The sequence below is a fragment of the Coregonus clupeaformis genome, chromosome 9, assembly GCF_020615455.1.
Source record: "Coregonus clupeaformis isolate EN_2021a chromosome 9, ASM2061545v1, whole genome shotgun sequence".
Taxonomy (NCBI): Eukaryota; Metazoa; Chordata; class Actinopteri; order Salmoniformes; family Salmonidae; genus Coregonus; species Coregonus clupeaformis.
Genome location: NC_059200.1, coordinates 50,615,889 through 50,638,052, shown reverse-complemented (window position 1 = coordinate 50,638,052; position 22,164 = coordinate 50,615,889). Strand labels below are relative to the sequence as shown.

Genomic DNA, 22,164 nt, shown 5'->3' with positions numbered 1-22,164 from the left:
TTTGAATTTTCTCGCTATTCGCTTCACTTCATGTGACCAATTTTTCGATATGGAGTCATCTTTAGCCAACTGTCTCCGAAAGCTCCTTTTGGGTACTCTCTTAGCTGCGAGAGTGCGACGGTAATGTGCGGTGGAGGTAAGGGAAGGGGGCGGCCTTTAATGAGTCGATAGGAGCTGTGGTTGGGCGGATCTGACACTGGGCTCGTCTTTGTTTGGGGCGGCCCGCCTCTAACAGTCACTCCCTCTTCCCTTTGGGGCTGGTGTGCTTGTGTTTAGTTCTCAGAGATAGTCAAATAGGATTCCTTTGGGAAGGGACACAAATCACTCCCATTTTAACAAGAGGAACAACACGGGGTCTGCAGCCACAAGGGTCCTCCTCTTCTTGATTTCCAATTTCTTATTCATTTCCTTTTGACAGGGAATACCTCTGGAAAAGGAAAACAAAGAGAGAGAAAAGGAAGAAAAAAGACTTGTCAGGGGTTGATGCCATTTGATCTAGCACAATCTGAAAGCTCTAGTTGATCCCATTCTCTAGTTGATACCAGAGCTCATAGAGCAAGTCTCTTTAATACAGGAGGGATAGCGCTGTCTTGCGTTTCGCTCGTTTGTCTTTTTATCACTGTTTGAAGTGCTTTTCGTCTCTGAGACACCTGGATTTCGATAACTTGTCTTTGGACTCTTTTCGTCTTTTTCTCTTGGTTTGAAGTAAACAGACACACTGTCACTGGCATCAACGCGGACCCAGCATTAGCTCGCGCCCACGTTGTTACCCTCATTTACCTGTGATTAGAGAAAACGAATTTTGGGACACTCAAACGGAGAGAGGGAGCGCGATTTTTTCATGTTTGGGATTCAGGAGAGCATCCAGAGGAGTGGGAGTAGTTTGAAAGAGGAACCCATCGGATCCGGGATGAACGCAGTTCGGACATGGATGCAGGGAGCCGGGGTGTTGGATGCGAACACGGCCGCTCAAAGGTAAGAAGCCGGAGACAGCATCTTCCTCCCGGCGCGAGGACTCTACCAGCGCACGGATGGTCCATGGTCCACACTGTTTTGGAAGACTATATTTTCAAGGGACCCATTTATTTTTTGTCTCTACACTTGCAGTTTAGCCTACAGGCTTTGTGATCGAAGAAATGTTGAAGTTTTCTTCCCCCGCAGTATCGATGCTCCCCTCACCATGGACGTAGAATTGAGAGTTTAGCATAATGGATGACTTCTATACTGTACTGTTAATTGGACATAGTCTACAACAATCCGTAATGGCTTAGTTTAGTTACAGAACTGTTCAAATAAGAGTGATCATATTTAGAATATAATAGGCTAACTATAATATCATGATAAAACAAATATGGTAATAAATTGGCCATGCATAGCAATATGTGTCTTGGGCATGAGTAGGCTATTAATGCATTGCTAGAAGATCCAAAAGCCTAGAATATGTAACATGCATATCAACTAAACATCATCATAAAAGAGCACTTCTATAGGCTACATACATTTTCTAAATTCGTCTATTTGTTTAAAATTAGGCCGGTAGGCCTACAGAATATCAAAAGGTTCGCTTCGCAGATATGAAAAGGACTTGTGTGTGTAAACGAGAAATACACACGTTTAAATATAGGGCTAAGAAGTTTGACTCTTAAAGGTGACTATTATTTCCATACGTTTAAGTCTGCTGATGCCCTAACATGACTACTCCTTGCATGTCTATCCACAGTGGAGTGGGTCTTGCCCGGGCGCACTTTGAGAAGCAACCGCCATCAAATCTTCGGAAATCCAACTTCTTTCACTTCGTTTTGGCTCTATATGACAGACAAGGACAACCAGTGGAAATCGAAAGGACGTCTTTCCTCGGTTTTGTCGAGAAGGAAAAGGTGAGTGATATTTGAAATATTTTATCAGCTTCTCGAACACACTAAATTGTAACACATCCACATTTTGACAATAATATAGGCTTACAATTAGCCTACAAACTAGATGTATCAGACGATTCTAATTTAAAATTAAAAACCCATTCAACCCATCCATAGACCTGTGATTTATTACGCGCAGCTTTATAAGCATTTCCACATGTTAATATATTTATGGAGGACTATAATAGGCCAATAGTAGCTTAATAAAAGTGTATCCAAATAATAATAATATACCTAATAATACTAGCTACGATAATATTAATACTAAAAATAATACTAATACATTTGTAGAATAATATTTGTCTTTTGAAGTTGATAAGTTATAGCCTGTAATTGTCGTTTTATCTAGATGTTTACTTGTTTAAAATAATGTAAAGTAGCCTATTTAATTAAATTAAACTCAATGTTTTTTTCTCATTACAAAATATCAATATTTAGTACTATTGCTTTACAAATATTTTTGGCAATGGGTTTTGTATATTTCATTAAATAATAATAAGGCTCAAATAAATAAAACCACTTGTTACATAAATTATCCATGTAATTTCCAATAAACCTTCCATGTATAGTAGCACTAGGCCTACATTAAGTAATTACTGCAATATCTTTATGAGATTTTGCCCCCTTTCAGCCATGAAAACAGAGGCTAATTTATATACAGTTTTATATACAGTTCAATTAAGTAATTGTTGAATCATTAAAAATGTATGTGTAGAATAATTATTTCACATTTCGCCAATCCAACAATTTGTCGAGTTATATTCAATGTACTAGCCTATTTCTGATAGCGCACTCTAATTCCAACACAAGCGCACCAATGTCCATCTTTTCGGATCTGAATCAAATGAGTTGAATCACATTAAATCTGTTCATTTACAGGAATCCACTGGAGAAAAGACCAACAATGGTATACACTACAGACTGCAACTTCTCTACAGCAATGGTAAGTGTAAAACATTGGTCAACTCTCCTCTAGGCAATGTTACGCTTATGTTCTGAGTCGCAGGAAGCGGACACACAGGCTACCACAAACACGATTTGCATTACATTCTACAGAAATAACAACACCAGGTGCAATTTAGTGTAACCTTTTCACTGAGGTCATATTTGCGTTTATTTGAGATCAAGTCATGCACTTTAGCAGGCTAATCAAAAGTTTAATTTGGGATATTTTTTTTATCATCAGTATATTGGCTGCTCCTATAGAAATAGGTAGCCTACACTGTCAGTGAAAGAAAGTAAAACATTTTATATAATAATAATAGCCTGGTGAAGGAGTAGCATAATTAAACTTTATGGCTTTCTGAATTTAATGTCCTGAATTGTCTTTTCATAACAATTATCATAGCTAAATATTTCCGGAAATAAGCAGTCTTGCGCTTGTTATTTCTTATACCTGCGAGCATGTAGCCAATAGTATACGTTGTCCATAATGGCCCTGCTTGATAAGTTAATCTTTTGGCTCCGTTAGCAGCTATTCGTCTCACAGCAAAAAAGCGAACCGTTTTTAGGTCGCTGTCGAGCTATTGTGTTTCTATGTATGCAATGTGTTATTGGTTTTATGGGCTATGCTGTTTACCCCATCAGCTTCAAATGGTCGCGTTCTCATCGTTGCCATCACATTGCGAGGTTTAACAGTGTTTCGAGCAAAATCTTGAATATTTTATTGTAGCCTATTCGATTCACTGATGAAACAAGATAAAATATATTGTGGCATTATTTATGCTTATTCAGTTGTCACTGTTGGCTTGGAAATAGGCTATAGGCCTATTTTTGTAAATTTGTTATATTTATTTGCCAAAAGTTTTTTTTTTGGGAACAACTATTGCATAATCCATCGAAAAAAATTGTGCCAATACAATTGACTGAAATATATTTTTGATAAGTTTGGAGACTGAAGTTCAGTAATTTATTTTGTTTTAATCACACCTTTGGTGACACATACCTTTATTGACAAAAGTGAATTGCTTAGATTAAGAATACAGATTGTACATTTAAAACATTACAAAATAAATGTAATTAGCATAAAGAGTAACCTTAACATTTTCAATGAGGTCGACTTTTTTGCTTCAATGTATAGTTTGCCACTTACAATAGTAATTGTCAGCATCTCTGTATTGTTTGTGTGTGTGACAGTGTGTCTCAGGCCAGGGTACCTAATTCTATTGAAACCGTTTTCACTCATGTCTTTTGTCCTGTACCTCTCTCCGTCTGTTAGGCATCAGGACAGAGCAGGACTTTTATGTACGACTCATCGACTCCATGACTAAACAGGTAAGGTTTCATCTCCTTATCCCTCTGCCTAAAAATGAACAATAAAAGAAGCGTTTAAGAAGTGAAGGGAGGAGAAACATTACGTTTCGCTATGCGGACCTGGTGCAGGAGGCAGAAGGCATCAGGCCATGGAAGACTGTGTGTACACGCAGCCCTCGGGGCCTGTGTCACATTTGGACAGGTCCCCCCTCACTTGGTAGCACTGACAGCCCAGAGTGTCTTCTTGTATTACGCCCCTGACAATGAGGTGGGGACCCATTGAAGTATCTTTGCTGAGCCACTCTGCTCTAACTGTAATACTCAAGCTGCTGATTTGGGTGGGGATGGGGGGGGTTACCTGGGTTATTATTCACATTTTAGTTCATAAGAATGTAGAGTTATTTAATTGACATTCAATTGCAGGAGTTTATTATTTGGAAAGCGTAACTATTATTTTGAATGACATTTTTGAGACAGACATTGTATTCTGACACCCGCAAGAAAGTTACAATTTCGTACACTGAATTATAATGTTCAGAGATATTATTTACAGGTAGACCTTCAGCCAGATGTGTTTGTACCGTTTCTGTTTTCTCTCCTGGATTGTACTCCTATGGATAGTGTGACAGGTTTGGTAATTGGCTAGTGTGCTCGTTAGCGGGCTCAGGGTAATGGCAGGCTGCTGAGAGGAGAAACAGACCCATTTACGCTCTTTTAATGTTCACTAACGTGCCAGTGCCCACTGGGCACACACTGCTTGAATCAACGTTGTTTCCACGTAATTTCAATGAAATTACGTGGAACCAACGTGGAATAGACGTTGAATTGACGTCTGTGCCCAGTGGGTGGGCTCTGATGGTGTCACACTCTGCATGGGCACCATAGCCAATCAAATGGCATTAAACCCCAGTAGTACTCTGACAGTGTCTGGCAGTCTTGTTGTTTCTTAATAAACTGTTTGACCTGCTCTCATGTGAGGAGAGAGAGGCAGAGGGTTGCTGTTGGTTGAGAGGACGCGCACATTTTTTTTATTTCTGTCCACACTTAGAATTCCTTTTGTTCTTTTTGTTTACCTCTGTCGAGGAGACGAATTGAGAGTTTTAGGAATAAACTCACAGAAATTGGTTGAGCTGCTGTTGATGGAAGACCAAAACTATTTGAAATAAGAACCTGATTATTTTGTGTTCATATTATCAGTGTAGCAGCTTCTCTAATTTCTATGTCATATTTCTGTGTTATTGAGTGATTGCTAGATTTATGACTAGTATGGTGAGGCACATTACATGGTGCACATGTGTCTTTGATGCCTTGAGATGAGTCAGATGACTTAAGGATCAGGTTTGTTTTAGCTCTGGGCGTCTCTTGAGTTTTCTGTCAGGAATGTGAGTAGAGCCAGAGCACAGGTCTCAGAGCTGTCGCTAGGGCCTCACAGCTAGTAGCTACCAGAGGTGGAGCCGCTAATGCTGGAGAGTCGGGAGATATAGTATGGAAGCTGGATAATAAGGAAAACTGTGCTGTAGTTGTAGCCTATATCTAGGGCCAGGAGTTTTTCCTGGCTGTGTCATCTGATCAGGAAAAACTTGTAGCTCAAATAATAAGGTTTAACAGAGAGCCTGTTGTAGCCAGTGCGATGATGACATGGGGGTGGTGGGAAAGGAACACTAACTAACAGGTGGTCCAGCCAAAACATTGTTGCGGTTGACTGGGTTAAGGGATAAGGTCACCATGATCAGATCCATAGCCCCATGCACTTCCTCTTCAGTGAGTCTGTCTGTCTGTCTGTCTGTCTGTCTGTCTGTCTGTCTGTCTGTCTGTCTGTCTGTCTGTCTGTCTGTCTGTCTGTCTGTCTGTCTGTCTGCCTGTCTGTCTGTCACAGCTGTGAGTCCCAGTGTCGGATCACAGTGCTGCCTGCATGCTGCTGTTCTAGCCCCCATGGAAATAAAGGGTAATCACGCTAATCCTATAAACCTAACCACAGTGTTTAAGAGTCACTGTGCTGTTGTTTCTGTGACCACCACCGCTGCACTGCGCTGCGGCTCTGATGTAACAACCGCTAATGTGACACTGTGGCTTTATATCCTATTAGAGAACATCTAACAGGGAAAATTGAGAAGTATTTTATGGTGTGTGGATAACTACCATGCATTGAAATCACATTTAGTTAGTGCATTCATTTTCATCTCAACCATAACATTGCAGTTATTAACATAGCAATTATTGTTATAAACAACTATAAAATCAGCACTACTATCACACAGAATTAATAGAGAAAACATGTGAGATAGAGTAAAAGGGTGAGAATGAGGTAGAGGGAGAGAGATAGAGAGATAGAGAGAGAGAGGGAGATACTGTAGATAGACAGAGGGAGAGGTAGAAGCCCCGGGGTGTCAGTCAGACAGCTGTATCTGTGATCACCGTCTCCACCTCTGACAGATCTGATTAAGACAGCGCCCAGGCAGGAGGGCCTCTCCTTCCCCCCCCTCTCTCTCTCCCCCCTATCCTGAGTTTTGGCGCCAGAACAGCTGAGCCGGGGGTGGGGTGGAGTAGTTGCTAGTTTGAGGGGGGAACAAAGAAGGAGACAGGCAGGCTGATCGCGGCACCTCTTTAAAAGTAGCTGTGGCAGCGGCCCGGGAAGAAAGGCTGCCATGCTCCTGATGGCACGCTAACAGATGATGCTAACAGAGTGGGAAGTGTGTTTCCACATATTTATAGCAACTTGTTTACACGCCTTCAATTTCAGCCCGTCACATCAAAGCCAATGAGGAAAACAGCAAATGAAAAATGAAAAGTGTGCGGCGTGAGATGAAATATGTATTAAAAGGCACATGAACGCTACATGCCTTTTAATGCACCCAGTACATCACTTTGTTCTTAGGACAGGATGGGTCTGAATGTCATGTGTGCTACATAGATGGTGGCAGGGGGGGAGCATATTATGTTTTTATGGACTGTTGACTTCAAAGATAGAAAGACATGGTTGAACCACACCTACAGTAAAATGCCATGAGTAGGCTTACTTAATTTGTTAAAATCCATGATACGAACTGCAGTTGTTCTCCATTTGCAGCCAGATTTTGTCCTTATTAGAATTGTGGATGTATCAGAAGCTTTAGACACCAAACACTTTAATGATACTAACAATAAACCAGACAAAGGGCTATTCATCTCTTCTATGAGACATTTCCTGCTGTTGGGAGGGTGTCCGATAGCGTTGGATATTCAGCCTTGTTCAGGATTAGATTGTGGTAGTAGTGACTAGTGGGGTTGAGGCCCAGGACTGGAGGTCTGGATTGTATGGGGCTGGTCGCCTGGACACCGTCCCTCAGCACCCTCTCTTGGTGGGGGTAAGTAGAGGTCTCACTTAGCAACTCCTGTTTTTAAAACCTGACTGAAAGACGAGCAAAAAATGCCACTGTGTTATTTATATTTTCTGCTTATGAGTTTGCATCCTCTCCACTGCTGCTGCTGCTGCTCTGTGTAGTTCCTGTTTTTGCATCCATGTTTTTCAGCACTAATCATTTTGCATTTAGACATATTTACTGAACATGGTGAAAAACAAACTCACAGAGTGAGTGGGTTTCCTCCAAATGTCATGATTTTGACCAGCTCTCGGTTTCACCCAACAAAGGACTTGGGATCTTCAATCTTCATTTCTATTTTCAGAATAACATATACATATATATCTCTGTATATTTCTAAGAGTTCATCTGTCATGATATAGGTAATGTTATTCTACTAGAGGACAGGGCATTGCACAAGGCCTAGTTGTGCTCAGTAAAGATAGATATAACCTGGAAGTTGGGAGCAGTGGACTCCTAGCCTGGAGACATTGATGCATGCAGTACTGTTTTAGAAGACCTTGGCACTTATTCTCTCAAAGTGAAACCAAAGGAACAAGTCATTTTCATAGTCACCCTGACTGCCGAGTAGCTGTGTGGAGCAGGCTCGTTTTTCACTAGTAGTTATGAAGGAACGGATCATTTTAACACCATATCTAAAATATGGCTTTGGTTGCCTCCTTAAAACAATCCCAACATGCTTTGTGCCAACACATAAGGCTGCTGATGGGAGTGTTCTGTGTCTGCCGTGCCGATTCCATGCTGCGACTGTTTTGCCGTAAATGAGAGTTTTGCCAGTGCTGGGACATGTTGATTGGTAATGGAAGGGTGAAAAAAAAGCTGAGACATTTTGGAAGAGGTGGAGGTTGGGCCAGATGGTGCGCCTCCAGTCTGGCATCCCAACTGCTCGCCCACACCCACACCTCCCCTTCCTACCCCGTTCCCCTGCCTCCATCTTACCGCCCTGACGCCACCGTCACCGCCGGGCGCATGGATCTTTACACACTAGAGTAGGTAGAATGAGAACCATTACACTCCTACAAGACAGACAGTTGCAGAAATACGTGAGCAGCTACCATCCTCTTCACATTTAACAACAGAGAGATTGGGAAGCAAAGCCAGTAGAGAGACACCCAGCCGGCGCTTTCAGTATCTGTTCGGTGCTTTGCACGATGAGTCATGAATATCTAAGCCCTGAGAGAATGAGAGAAGAGAAGGGTGGGGAGGCAACAATGTTCAGGAAAATAACACAACATTCCCGGTTCCCACTGCACTCATAAAGCACCAAGCGTCTCAGCCCATTTTCCATAAAACATTGCCAGGATTCTGTGTAGCATATTCAAAATGACGTCTTATGGATCCATGTGTCTGTGTGGTTTAAAAGAGTCACAGTGTGAGCACAAAGGTTTTGTGTGTGTGTGTGTGTTCTGTGTTCAGGGTGAGAGGTCGTAGGCCCTTCCCTGGGTATAGTACCTGCAGCAGGCCCCTGCAGTGACAGTGACTGGGTCAACCTGTGCTGCTCAGCATGGCTCAGAGCCCCCTCTCCAGGCAACAGCCATTCTCACTGTTACCCTCCTGTGAAACACGCTCTCTTCTCGGCTCCTCTCGGCTCTCTTCACGTAATGTCCCGCTCTGCAGCTCTGTGGGTAGCCAGGACCCTGGACGGCCTCTTCCCTCCCTCCCTCCCTCCCTCCCCCCTCCCTCCCGGACAGAAATATTGGACGGGTCCCGCAGATTTCCCACGACACACGCTGCTATTCATTAAACATCCCCCGGCCAGAGGCAGTAAATGCTACATTAAGCTCTTAGGGCCGCACTGTGTTTGTGTGCTTCCCAAGTGGAATCTGCTCTTTTAAATTCCAGGCCAAACGGGAGGGAGGGAGAGGGTGTTGGTAGTGGTGGTGTGGAGGGGGGCTAGGGGTGTGATGGCTTTTGGGTGGTAAAAGGAGATTATGCATTCTAACAATAAAATGGTAGTCCTTTAAATTTGTGGACTGTTTATAATCTGTATGGAGTATATGGGTAGTACCATAGCTTAAAGTAACTATCCAGTGTTTCCAGATTTCTATGAAATAGGACCTATAATCAATTAAAATATGAGTGAAATTGTTTTCCTTCCAAAAAATTGTTATTAAGTATGTTAAAAAGCAGCTTTTCTGTATTGGAATGGTGTGGGCGTAACCCCAACAATAGAATGGTGTGGGCGTATACCGGTCATTAAAAATATTCATGCGAGTAGACCGCTGATTAGCCAGCTAATCCTCTATGAGGAAATAACAAGCATATTTTGACATTGAGGTGGTGGGTTTAAAAAATATAAATGTAGTATAGAAGGAGTCAACAACATTATTTGAGTATGAGTTAACAGAATATTAACTTTTAGAAGTGAGATTTTCACTGGACAGTTACTTTAAGGATAATGTCCATCAGTGTAGTGTGCTGTGTTGCATCCAAATCTAAAGGCCACATTTGTGTCCTATGGACCCTGGCCAAAAGCTGTGCACTATATAGGGAATTGGGTGCCTTTTGGGACATAGCCCATGTTATAGAGAGACAGGAAGTCATATTTCCATCAGCACACACAGCCCTGTTTGGCTGGACCACAGCACGCTGTAAAATGCCCCGGCCTTTCCAGAGAATATTTAGTTGGTTATTACAAAATTTGGTGATATGTTGTCACACAAGGAGAAGCCCAAATCAGGCAACATGCTGATGTGAAATCTTTGGACCAGAAACAGAACAGATCAGGCTAAAAGTAGAAGTTGCATGGGTTAAGTCCACCATGCGTTCATCTGGGTAGCTTCCCGTGATTTCCTTTTCTTAGCATGCAGAAAGTGACGTTGGAAAAATGCTCCATTCTAATATGTCCAATGAGTGACAAAGTCAAGTGAGAGGCAGGTCCTATAATGTTTCAATAGAGACTGCTGTGCAGTGTGTGGAGAGAGATGTGACCAGATGTGAGCCAGACCACAGTAGGAACTCTCTCTCTCCAGGGCAGATCTAGTTGACCTGCTCCACTAACATGCCTCTGTGAGCACCATAACCCAACCTCGCTACGAAAACAAATCCTCAACCTGTTTCTAATATAACATTTTTCTTATCATTTTTCCCCTCGCAGGCCATTATTTATGAAGGTCAAGACAAGAACCCTGAGATGTGCCGAGTGTTACTGACACACGAGATCATGTGCAGGTAAGAAGAGAAAGCTCGGGAACTCTGCTTCTCCCCAAGTCTGACACTACGCTACGCTACGCTACATTATGCTACACTACGCTACGCTACACTACGCTACACTACTCAACCATGTATAGGACATTACAGTGATGGCAATGCCTCACCATGCATTGTCTATGGCAGTTCTCATATAGGCTCAACCTTACTGCAGCTAAGCAGGTCACCCCTATACCTCCCTGCAGAAGAAGAAACAGAAAAAGTAGAGGAAGATGAGTTTTGCTATCAAACGTTGTACCTTTAATTAAAATCAAAAGATGAATTTGCTTGGAACTGGGTTGTGAGGATAGACTCTTTCCTATTTTTAGAGGCATTTGAACAGTTCTCTCTCCCCCTAAAAATACCTCTCTGATGCCTGCTTAATTAGGACATGCATAAACTCATTACTCAATTTGAATTCTCCTGTTGTTCAGCTGCTAACAAATGGGCCTTCCCTTGCATTGTGACTATGAAATATATGCATGGACTTATGTACACACACGTACGCACATACGCACACACACACACACACACACACACACACACACACACACACACACACACACACACACACACACACACACACACACACACACACACACACACACACACACACACACACACAATCAAAGACGCATACTCCTCTTTTGTACTCATATTTAGAACATTAATTAAGTTATTTTCGGACCTTTCTTCAGAACCACTTTTTTTTTGCTGGTAGAGCATGGCGATTGTAACGCCAAGGTAGTGGGTTCGATCCCCGGGACCACCCATACACAAAAAAAATGTATGCACGCATGACTGTAAGTCGCTTTGGATAAAAACGTCTGCTAAATGGCATATTATTATATTATATTATATTATTATGATTAACAGTATCATTAGAAATTGACAATTATTACACAATTAACTTTTTAGTACGGGGTTTACAGCCAAAATTTTACCCATCATTCTATGCAACCACCACAGTCGTACAGTGTAGCCATTTCCCATCTACAGCCCTCAAATTCAACTCTGGACCCCGAAGCCAGTTCCACAGTTTTTTTTTACATTCTTCCCCTCCAATCAGGGACACCAGGTAGGTGCAATTCATTTTCAGGTGGAACAGAAAACCAGCAGGCTCCGGACCTCGTAGGGTAAGAGTTGAATAGTCATGCTCTACAGTGTTTGGTTAAGGCATTGTATAGGATCTGAGAGAGTGCGAGACATCAGTAGAGAGGCCCAGTGTGAGGAACCTAACCATGGAGACCGTGATGTATCAGACAGTGATTTTTGGGGTGCCAGTCCCACCGGCCCTGCACCCCTCCCCAGTCCCAGTCTCAGGGATGGAGACGTGCTGATTCTGCACTGGGCGTTCAAACACAGTCTCAATTATAAGCAGAAAATGTGTCTGCTCACCATTAATCAGTACTGCTAATTGCCGTGCACCACCATTAGCCATATGGTGCCAAGCCAGCTTGCAACCGTGGGACATAAGTGCTTAGACCTTTCATTTTACAAACTCAAGTAACGGGCTACAATGAGCTTTCCATCGCTTTCACAAAGGAGGAACATATTTAAGGTCATATTACATTTTACGTGGACCAACAAAAAAGTCATTTTCAAATGATGAGATCCACTAATTAAACAAATTGGGATTTAGTGTTTTGGTTTTAGGCAAGAGCCGGTGAACTGAAATAATATGTCATGGTTTTGAGTAAATTAAAAATAAACAAGGGTTAAAGGGCCTGGTATTGTAGCGTTGTCCTCACAGGAACAGACATCACTACATCCTGTTAATTACATGAGGCGATATAGATTTCATTTCTTAAAAAGCTGCGGCAGGAAGGAAACGTTGAGATTAAAGATGTGATTTCCTTTGGATGTCCTGCGGGAACGAATGGAAGGTAACAGGAAAAGAAAATATCCCCTCAACAAAGCTGGTGGAGGCATGTACTAATTAGCATAATTTTGGTTGGAGGAAGGGGAGGGGGGGGTGACAGTGAGTGTGTGTGTGTGTGTGTGTGGGGGGGGGTTGTAGAAAAAAAATCTGGTCTCCCATGGGTGCTGCCTGATGATTGGATTGCAGGGAAGCCACGAATCAGTGCTCTAGTCCTCACTCTATTCTGATCCAATGTGACCCAGTTCAGAGAGTCGCACAGAAATGAGAGCAAGGGAGAGACAGAGGAGGGAGGCCAAAGAAAGAACGAGATGTTTCAAAAACCTGGGACGTCCTTCCTGAAATCCTTTGGCTGACTCCCATTTGTTCTCACTACACCAGCAATGTATTTTCACATATAGTTCTACCCACAGCCCTTACAGTCAGTCACAATGTACTCCTGCTCTCTACAGAGACTGTTCTGCACCCAGCAGGCCTGTCTTTCTGTTGTGCACTGCACACTCCACATGTGATTCAGTCAGATACGCTACTTTCCACTCCTGCATTACAATATCTCTGAGGCATGAGAGCCACAATATGAATGATTAATGGAGCTGATCGATCAGTCCTGCCAAATGGATGTGGCAGAAGGCTGGGAGAGGAGAAGGAGGGAGGGAGGAATAGAGAGGGGGATGAAGTAACAGAGAGAGGATGGAGGGATGGATGGATGGGGGGGGTTGACCCAGTGCAGAGAGCAGCCCTGTAGAAGGGAGACAATGCCTTGGGTTTTATGTGACAGGCCTGTCCCCAGCCCCATTCAACACCCCACTGCCATCTGTGCACTGGAAACATGAGCTGGGGGTCTCTCCAAGCTGCTCCACTTCCCCCGCAGCCTCCCTCCCTCCAGCACCCTACCACCGCACCCCTACCCCCTCGAACCCATCCCAGCCCAGCCACCCTCCAGCCCCCCATGATGCTCACCTTTGTCAGAGTGAGGCAGGGGAGGAGGTGTCAGGTTAGCAGTGAACAGAGAGTGTTTGACCCAGGAGGGTGAAGGGAGAGAGAGGGAGGGGGGTGATTACCCGCTACCTGCCTCAGGTGATACTAGGGGTGCTCTCATCGCACCCCCCCACTCCTCTCCCCTAGCACACCTGTCATCCCCTAACCAAGCTGGCCCTTGAATGGCCTGTCTTTGTGGGCTGCTGTAATCAAGCCATATGTAGAGATAAATAATGTACCCAGACACACAGAGGCAGTCTGTTCTACAGGTGACAAAGGGCTGGGTGGGCTGGGCAGTGCTTAGTTCAGGCCTCAGAACAGGACCAGGCTGTTGGGTAATTGGTACCTTCCCCTTTATCCTGTGGAGGTCAGGGCCTGGGCCTGGCTGAAGCAGCTCTCCCTGAAACATGGCTCTGTTTTTCTTTCTCTCTCTAACCCCCCTCCTTCTCTCCCTTTGTGCCCCTCAGCCGCTGCTGTGACAAGAAGAGCTGTGGCAACCGCAACGAGACCCCGTCTGACCCAGTCATCATCGACAGGTACCGTAACACAGTCCTCCACTGGCTCTGCTATTCATACTGGGTCCGTGTGTATGTGCGTGTGTGTGCGTGCGTGTGTGTGTGTGTGTGTGTGTGTATGAGTGTGTATGTGTGTGTTTGTGTGGACGTGTGTGTTTGTGTTTGTGTGTGTGTGTACGTGTGTGTTTGTGTGTGTGTGTTTATGTGTGTGCATACATCTTTGAGGCTGCTGATGCCATGAGGGAAAGTAAGAGCGGGGAGCACAATCAGCACAATCTATGTATCTGGTTTGGTTTGGCCAGAGTGTATCTTCTGGTTCTCTCTGTAACGTTTCCAGTGAGCACTACAGTGTGTGTGTGAGTGTAGTGTGCTGTACGTGGAGCGGTGTGTACAGTGTGTGCTCCTCTGCAGCCAGGGAGGGACGACGAGGGAGGCAGAACGAGGAATCTGTCCACTCCTTTCCTCTCCGCTCCCCTTAATAAAACCCACATGGATAATGGACTGTGAGACAATAGCTGCCAAAGTGCTTGGAGCCCACCCTCCTCCTCTTCCTCTCTCCCTCCATCATTCCTCCAGGGCACCCAAACACAGGTCTTCTCTCTTACACAGTACATTTGTCTCTCTCAGCTAGACAGGAGCCATTAGACCTCATCCTCCCATATAGCCTTACTGTACTAATTGTTTGTAATAACACCAGTCGTGCTCATAGCGCTGTTAGTCCCAGAGTATTGGAGTTTTGGTTGTTATGTTGTTTATGTTATGACGTCTGTCTAACACAATAGCCCTGGTTAACTTGGCTCTGTTGATGGGATCTCCACAATGCCTGTATCTCAGCGGCTGTATGAGCTAATGCTAATGTATAATTTATAACCATGGAAGAAAGCTTTTGATTTAAACCACACAGAGCTGCATTGGTTCATACCAGAGTTATTGTTCAGTGCGACGAGGCAGATCTGATTTGTCACTTTTGTCAAATGGACGCCGGGGCTCATTTGTGAAGATTAAACCCTACTGAAGCACAGGATGTGTGTGTGTGGGTGAGGAATGTATGTACAGTATGTATGTGTGTGTATGGTAGTGGATACATGTCTGTGTATTACCCCCTTTGAGACTGCTTATGCCATGAGGGCAAAATGTTGGTTATTTTTTCGGTTTTTAAACAACTAATTGACCAATGTCAGTTCAATTATTTGAATTCCATTTAGTTCTGTTTTTTTCTGTGAGCTCAGCTTGAGATAAATCAGATCCAGCCTGAACTATGAGATGTAGTAGGGAGTTGTAGTTTCCAACAGGCCAATATTTTACATAGTTTAGCACATAAAACCTATTAATTAACTACAATGACAATAATCATACTTATCCGGTCTGTGTTTCTTTTACGGCTGCTGCTACTTTAGGTTAGTGTGGAGAGGGAGACAAGAATGCGTGATTGTGAGGGGCTATAGAAAGCAGTTGTTGCTTCGCAAGGTATCTCTACCTGAAAACACATGATCTAAGTGATTGATAGTTGGTATTCAGCAGTCATAAAAGTATCCCTAATATACTTTGAAGAACTACTAAAATAGTGATTTTGTCAGAGAGCATAGGCAGCAGCTCTATAGAGATGAGATGATGACAAGGAATGAAATAATAGTCATCAAATAAAACAAAATGTAATATATACAATAACTGAAATATTTTATTAAAGTAAATTAATGTGAATAAATGATGGTTAATAAGTGATAAGCAGTAATGGGCAGTCACTACCATCATGGGACTTTTATTAATTGTTTTATTCTGTGTTACAGCATTCAACCCAAATAATTATTTTTGAATAATCGAACCAAAACCGAACCAACACACACACACTAACACAAACACACACACACACACACAAACACAAACACACACACACACACACTAACACACACGCACACACATACACACACACACACTCACACACACACACTTCTTGTAAAGGGGGATGGCAGTAGTGTGTATGCTGTGGTAATGTAGTCACTGACCTGCGCTACAGGAAGGACACAGATGCACATCAGCTGTGGCGCATGCAGTTCTCTCAGTGCCAGGAGAGGAGAGAAGCGGGCCCCATACCTGGCACACGTGTTCTGCCCCCTCCCCTCCTCTTACCCTCACTGCCCAACATTCCGCTTCGCTGGGCCAGAAAGGGTCAGCGCTCCTGGGGGGCAGCTGGAACCACCCCCCACCCCCACCCAGCCCCCCTGCTCCCCTCTCTACCATCACACACCTTCAGACTTCAGTGAACAAACAGGGCTCAGATGAGAATGGCCAGATGAACCCAGAAACTTCTGTTGAGCTCATCCTCTCTCACTGCCAGAACACTGCTGTTGTGTTTGTGTCTGCTCAGTGCCTTATGCTTTCAGGAGATACATCAAAACAAAGAAGTGCACTGGCCTCAGCACAATTCACATTGCTCTCCCAGCGCCTGTAAAATACGATTATTTGTTGAGGTTTGTGGGGGAAAGGGAATGTATTGATGTTTATAGACTAATAAGACATCCAAAGAGGACCCAGGTGAATCTACTGGAAAAGAACCATGTGTCCTATGGTGCTATGGCTGTGACTGTCTCCTCTCCCTATGCTGGGCCAGGTAGCTAGGCAGGCACAGTGAGTCCATGGCTTAGTTGTGAGGTTATCATACCATCATACACATTCATTCTCCTCCCTGTCACGCGCTCCTGCAGCACCGGAAAATGGGTCATGTGAAAACAGAAAAAAATAGAAAAAAATGAAAAATAACCTCATTTATGTCTGATCTATTCTGGCAGTTTTTTTTTTTCCCGCTCCTTTTCTTTTGGTGGGGGGATTGGGGGGGAGGCTCACAAACAAGCAGCTTGCCTTTGCTGATAGATACCATCTCAATTATGACTTATTATTTCCCCCCGAATACATAATAAAAAATAACAACTACAACTTCTATATTTTTCCTTGAAGTTGTTCAATAAATAAGGCCTCATTAGTGTGCTCTTGTTTCAGAGAACGGATTTGATTGTGGCGCTGTAATTAGCAGGGCTAGCGTTAGCTAATTCTCCTGGCTGAGAGAGAGAGAGAGAGAGAGAGAGAGAGAGAGAGAGAGAGAGAGAGAGAGAGAGAGAGAGAGAGAGAGAGAGAGAGAGAGAGAGAGAGAGAGAGAGAGAGAGAGAGAGAGAGAGTGAGAGAGAGAGTGATTCACTAATTAGATCACTCTTATAAGACACCAGGATAACCGCAGCAAATCCCCCGGAATGGAAAAACCCCACTAATGATGCCTTATTATGTTGTTAAAAGAACAAATCTCATATTAACTGTGGTTTATTCCCTCTCTACTTTGTAAACACACAATATGAAGCACTGGGTTTTCTGTGGGAAAAATTTTTTTATTGCTTTTGTTATCTGCGAGGAGAGCTCTTCTTCTTCTCTGTGTGTGAAGTCAGGTTACAGTCGTTTTCCTGATTGAGGTTATCTATGAACACAGTGTGTCAGTGCATATAATGGATGCCTTGTGCGGTATGTGTTACTGTTTACCTGTTAGTGTGTGTGTGTGTGTGTGGTCTCCCTGCTCTGCCATATGTTCATGTCCCTCTCTGTGCTGAGACCTATCAGAGTCTTAGTCAGATTATTTCAAATACCTTAATCCTCCTCATTGACATGGACACAAAAGACCACTGACATCTAATAGACGCCTCTTCACTTTCCACTTTTCCTCTCCTTCAGATGGGCTTCAGATCAGATCAGCCCTCCTCCTCCAGCTCCCCCCATCCACCCTCCACCCTCCTCCTCCTACTCCACTCAGCCCCACAGAAAGCCCACTATTGTCTTCTGCCTCGTCTCACTCCACACCCCCCTCCTCACTTGTTTTTCTGCTTGGAGAAAGCCTTAAGATGTGGATAAACACTTGTGTCCCGAAGTGAGGCTTTGATGGAACAGTTTCAAAGAGCACATTTATTGTGTGTGTGTGTATGTGTGTATGTGTGTGTGTGTGTGTGTGTGTGTGTGTGTGTGTGTGTGTGTGTGTGTGTGTGTGTGTGTGTGTGTGTGTGTGTGTGTACTGTATAGGTGATTGTGTTGGCTGGTCTGAAGGACGGCATGGTATCAGTACATCACAAGCCCTGTTCCCGTTCCCGTCGGCTCATTTGAGACGTCTCAGTTTACACACACTCCATTATTCCCTAGCCTGGAGATCCTCCAGCAGGAGGGTGTGGTGTATGTGTGTGTATGTGTGTGTGTGTGACTCTCTCGACTGATCCCTGTCAATGGGCCTCAACCATCGCCTTTTCACCTAGGTCTAGTTACAAGCAGAATAGGCGAGAAATGCGTACATCATAAGCTAGATCCGATCTATGCATTTCCCCTAACAAAGCAGTGTTCTGGGCAGGGCAGGGCCCCTGAGTGTGTCCAAGGCTTTGTTTTGTCTCTGGGAACCCCAGCTCCAGCCCTATGTAGCCCCAGCCCCAAAGGAAGTGCTGCTCTGCTCTGTCATCCCCGGGACCAGCGCTCTACTCCACTCCACTCTGCTCCGCTCTACTCCACTCCACTCTACTCCGCTCTGCTCCGCTCTACTCCACTCCGCTCCGCTTTACTTTGCTCTGTGGATGTGATGTGGTGACTGTGGGGGCTTAGCTCAGCTAGCATGGGAGATGTCAAGGATGTCAGGGAGCCTGCGGAAGATGGAATGTGAGAGTTCCCGTGGATACCGTGGGACTTCCTGTCGCCCCTCCACCCCGCCCCCCTCCACCCCCTCCAGAGGCATTCTCAGCCCCTCTGGCTGGCCTGATCTCCACTCACAGACCAACATCTGGATTTGTGCTCTCTAACCAAAACAACAAAGCGAGAGAGAGGGGTGGGGGGGACGAGAGAGAGAGAGAGAGAGAGACAATGAGCGACAGAGACAGAGAGAGTGGAGAGAGAGAGAGAGAGAGAGAGAGAGAGAGAGAGAGAGAGAGAGAGAGAGAGAGAGAGAGAGAGAGAGAGAGAGAGAGAGAGAGAGAGAGAGAGAGAGAGCAGAGCAGAGACAGAGAGAGTGGAGAGAGAGAGAGAGAGAGAGAGAGGAGAGAGAGAGAGAGAGAGAGAGAGAGAGAGAGAGAGAGAGAGAGATACTCTAGAAACAGTCAATAGGATAATAAACTAATATTCTGTTTTACCATAATGCTTGGAAAATATATTGGCATTGGAATTTAAGTTGATGTGATGTTTGGCTTTGAGTTGAAAAGAAAATGAAAGATTGCATTGGTCCATTACAGTGGCAGTCGGTGCCGTTTAAACGATATATATGCTGTATATATTTTTTTTCTGTTACAGCATATTGGATGACTGTCATTCAAATTCCGTTTACCCGGCTCAATGTAACATTGATAGGTTTAGGCTACTACATGATACTCAAATTTTCCCTATACCCATTATGAAGTTGCTACAACCAAGCCTACAAATTAAAGTTTACAACATAGGTGCACAAGTTGAGAGAAGAATTTTAGTAATCAAGGTGGCAGACAGTGACACATTCAATACCACCTTGCACACTCTTGCCTGCATCTAGCTGATCTAGGGTGTAATCATTAGTCCAACAGTTGCAAACGAGAGTTTCTATTGGACAAATTCAGGTATGTTTATCCCCATTTCTTTCCGTTTCCTTTGTTTAAGAAACGTTTTTCAACAGAATCGGTGGAATGAATACACCTGTGATCACCGCTAACACAGTTCACCTTCATAGCAGCCACATACAAACAGCATGATCACTTTGCTCATTGTATAAATCCTTCTCGCATCTATGCGCTCTCCTCCTCCCACCTTTTCCCTTTGCTTGTGGACTTTAGTGCATAATACAACAGCTGTCTGTGACCAGGTGAAAAAACCTTTCCAAGCCAAACCTTCATGCCATAACCGCTAACCACTACACACAGCCTACATCGTTGTCACCATATTAGCTAACGCCATAGTCAACATAGCTAGCTACTTGAACTAACGCGTTAATAAATCCACAGCAAGTAGTTTAGCAGTTACACCGGCCGGCCCCAGTGGCAATAAACTAACAAGAAAAAACGTACCTTTACTTGGAAGAGTTCCAGTGTTGGATAGCCATAGCCAGATAGCTAACATAACATCCCTCTCTGTTTGAGCCGGGTGTTTGATTAGGCTAAACTAGCTAGCTGCATTCGCTGGCTAGGTAAGTGAAAGTGAAAATAAATACAATTAAATATAGATAGCTCTCTCTCATTCTCTTTTGCTTCTCCTTGGCTACACAATGGTGCTACCCCAGAGAGTGATGTTGAGGCTACTGTAGACCTTCATTGCAAAACAATGTGTTTTATTTAATTATTTGGTAACGTGAATATATTTAGTATAGTTTTATCTAAAAAGGATAACTTTGTTTCACTATTTTTGTTTTTATGAAATTCACTGAGGAGGATAGTCCTCCCCTTCCTCCTCTGAGGAGCCTCCACTGGTCCATTATTGTTTTTGATCACGGTGAAAATAGTCGAGTATTAGACCTGCAAACTGAAATGTTTTTGAGCCTTGCTGATTGTCTGTTTGTTTATGTATGTATGTGTGTATGTGTGTGTGTTTCCATGCACATTTGTGTGTGTGTGTCTCCGTGTGTGTGTGTGTGTGGCTGGGCCTGGGCCATTCAGCCTGGTATTAGTGTGATGAGATGAATATGTGTATTAGCAGCCTCCTTTCACTGTCACATGGCCTCTCTGCATTATCCAGCACCGGGGTGAAGCTACTATTGTTGCCCCTGAGCCTGTCCAGACTGTGTCCCTATTGTACAGCAATTACATTGGGAGACTGACATACAGATAGGTAGAGATTGAGAAAGAGAGAGAATAAGTGAAAGAGAGAGAGAATGAGTGAGTTTAGTCCCCATCCGCCCAATGGCGCTGTGTGTTAGCTCTGTTTCAGTCTTTAAGCACGCTGCTTTCCTCTTGGGTGACAAAGAGCTTTTGTGTGGATGTGTCTGTGTGTGGCCCACTTAATCCCTCACAGAATAGGGGATAATAACAAACCATCAACCTCTACCTCTCCAAGTTAATATAGGGTTAACAATATGCAGCGCGCTGTCCACAATCCTATCATGCGCCTGGTTGACTCTAAAAGAAGTGCACTCATTCGTCCGTGCTGCATGTGTGTGTGTTTGTGTAAGCCTCTGCCTCTGCCTCTGCACGCCCTCTTTTCTCAGTCTCACTCAACCTCTCACTCTCCATCACTCTCTCTTTTTCACTCTGTTACTGATGTGTTTAATTCTGTTTTTCTCCCTTTTGTACTCTCCCCCTCTCTCTCTCTGTCTCTCTCTCTCTCTCTCTCTCTCTCTCTCTCTCTCTCTCTCTCTCTCTCTCTGTCTCTCTCTCTCTCTCTCTCTCTCTCTCTCTCTCTCTCTCTCTCTGTCTCTCTCTCTCTCTCTCTCTCTCTCTCTCTCCCTCTCTCTCTCTCTGTCCGTCTCTCTCTCTCTCTGTCTCTCTCTCCCTCTCTGTCTCTCTCTCTCTCTCTCTCTCTCTCTCTCTCTCTCTCTCTCTCTCTCTCTCTCTCTGTCCCTCTCTCTCTCTCTCTCTCTCTCTCCCTCTCTGTCTCTCTCTCTCTCTCTCTCTCTCTCTCTCTCTCTCTCTCTCTCTCTCTCTCTCTCTCTCTCTCTCTCTCTCTCTCTCTCTCTCTCTCTCTCTCTCTCTCTCTCTCTCTCTCTCTCTCTCTCTCTCTCTCTCTCTCTCTCTCTCTCTCTCTCTCTCTCTCTCTCTCTCTCTCTCTTGCTCTCTCTCTGTCTCAGCAGTGTTTGATTTCTCTCGTCTCCCCTTTCTTCCTTTTCCCATGGCCCTGAGGGCTACCTACCACACAGCTCAGCTCAGGCTCTGCTAGGCTGCTAGGCTGAGGGGCTCAGTGGCTCAGTGTGTTTGAGGCTCAGTGCTAGAGGGTTGCTGGGCCGCTCATCTGTGTCCTCCCGGGGTGGGGGTCAACCCTGGCCACTCCATAGGAGCCCGCGGGACACCTTTCAGCTTTCGTCCGTGGCCCGTGGGGCTTAGAGGGGTAGTACCGTTGGAGAGGGGGTGGGGGGCGGGGGTGGCAGGAGAGATAAGGGCCAGTGGCAGGAGAGC

At 44.3% G+C, this 22,164-nt stretch overlaps 1 protein-coding gene across 10 annotated transcripts in view; it reads left to right on the top strand.

Annotated features, from left to right (window-relative positions):
- Window positions 1-227: 227 nt before the first annotated feature.
- LOC121574053 (transcription factor COE1) overlaps window positions 228-22,164 on the top strand; it is a 133,996-nt gene continuing 112,059 nt past the window's right edge. For all 10 annotated transcript variants that reach the window (XM_041886610.2, XM_045222667.1, XM_045222665.1 and 7 more), the window contains exons 1-6: window positions 228-975; window positions 1,721-1,877; window positions 2,796-2,859; window positions 4,135-4,190; window positions 10,626-10,699; window positions 14,042-14,110. In XM_041886610.2, the coding sequence (XP_041742544.2) occupies window positions 842-975; window positions 1,721-1,877; window positions 2,796-2,859; window positions 4,135-4,190; window positions 10,626-10,699; window positions 14,042-14,110 (554 nt within the window). In that variant the 5' untranslated portion in view covers window positions 228-841. The remainder of the gene's footprint in view (window positions 976-1,720; window positions 1,878-2,795; window positions 2,860-4,134; window positions 4,191-10,625; window positions 10,700-14,041; window positions 14,111-22,164) is intronic.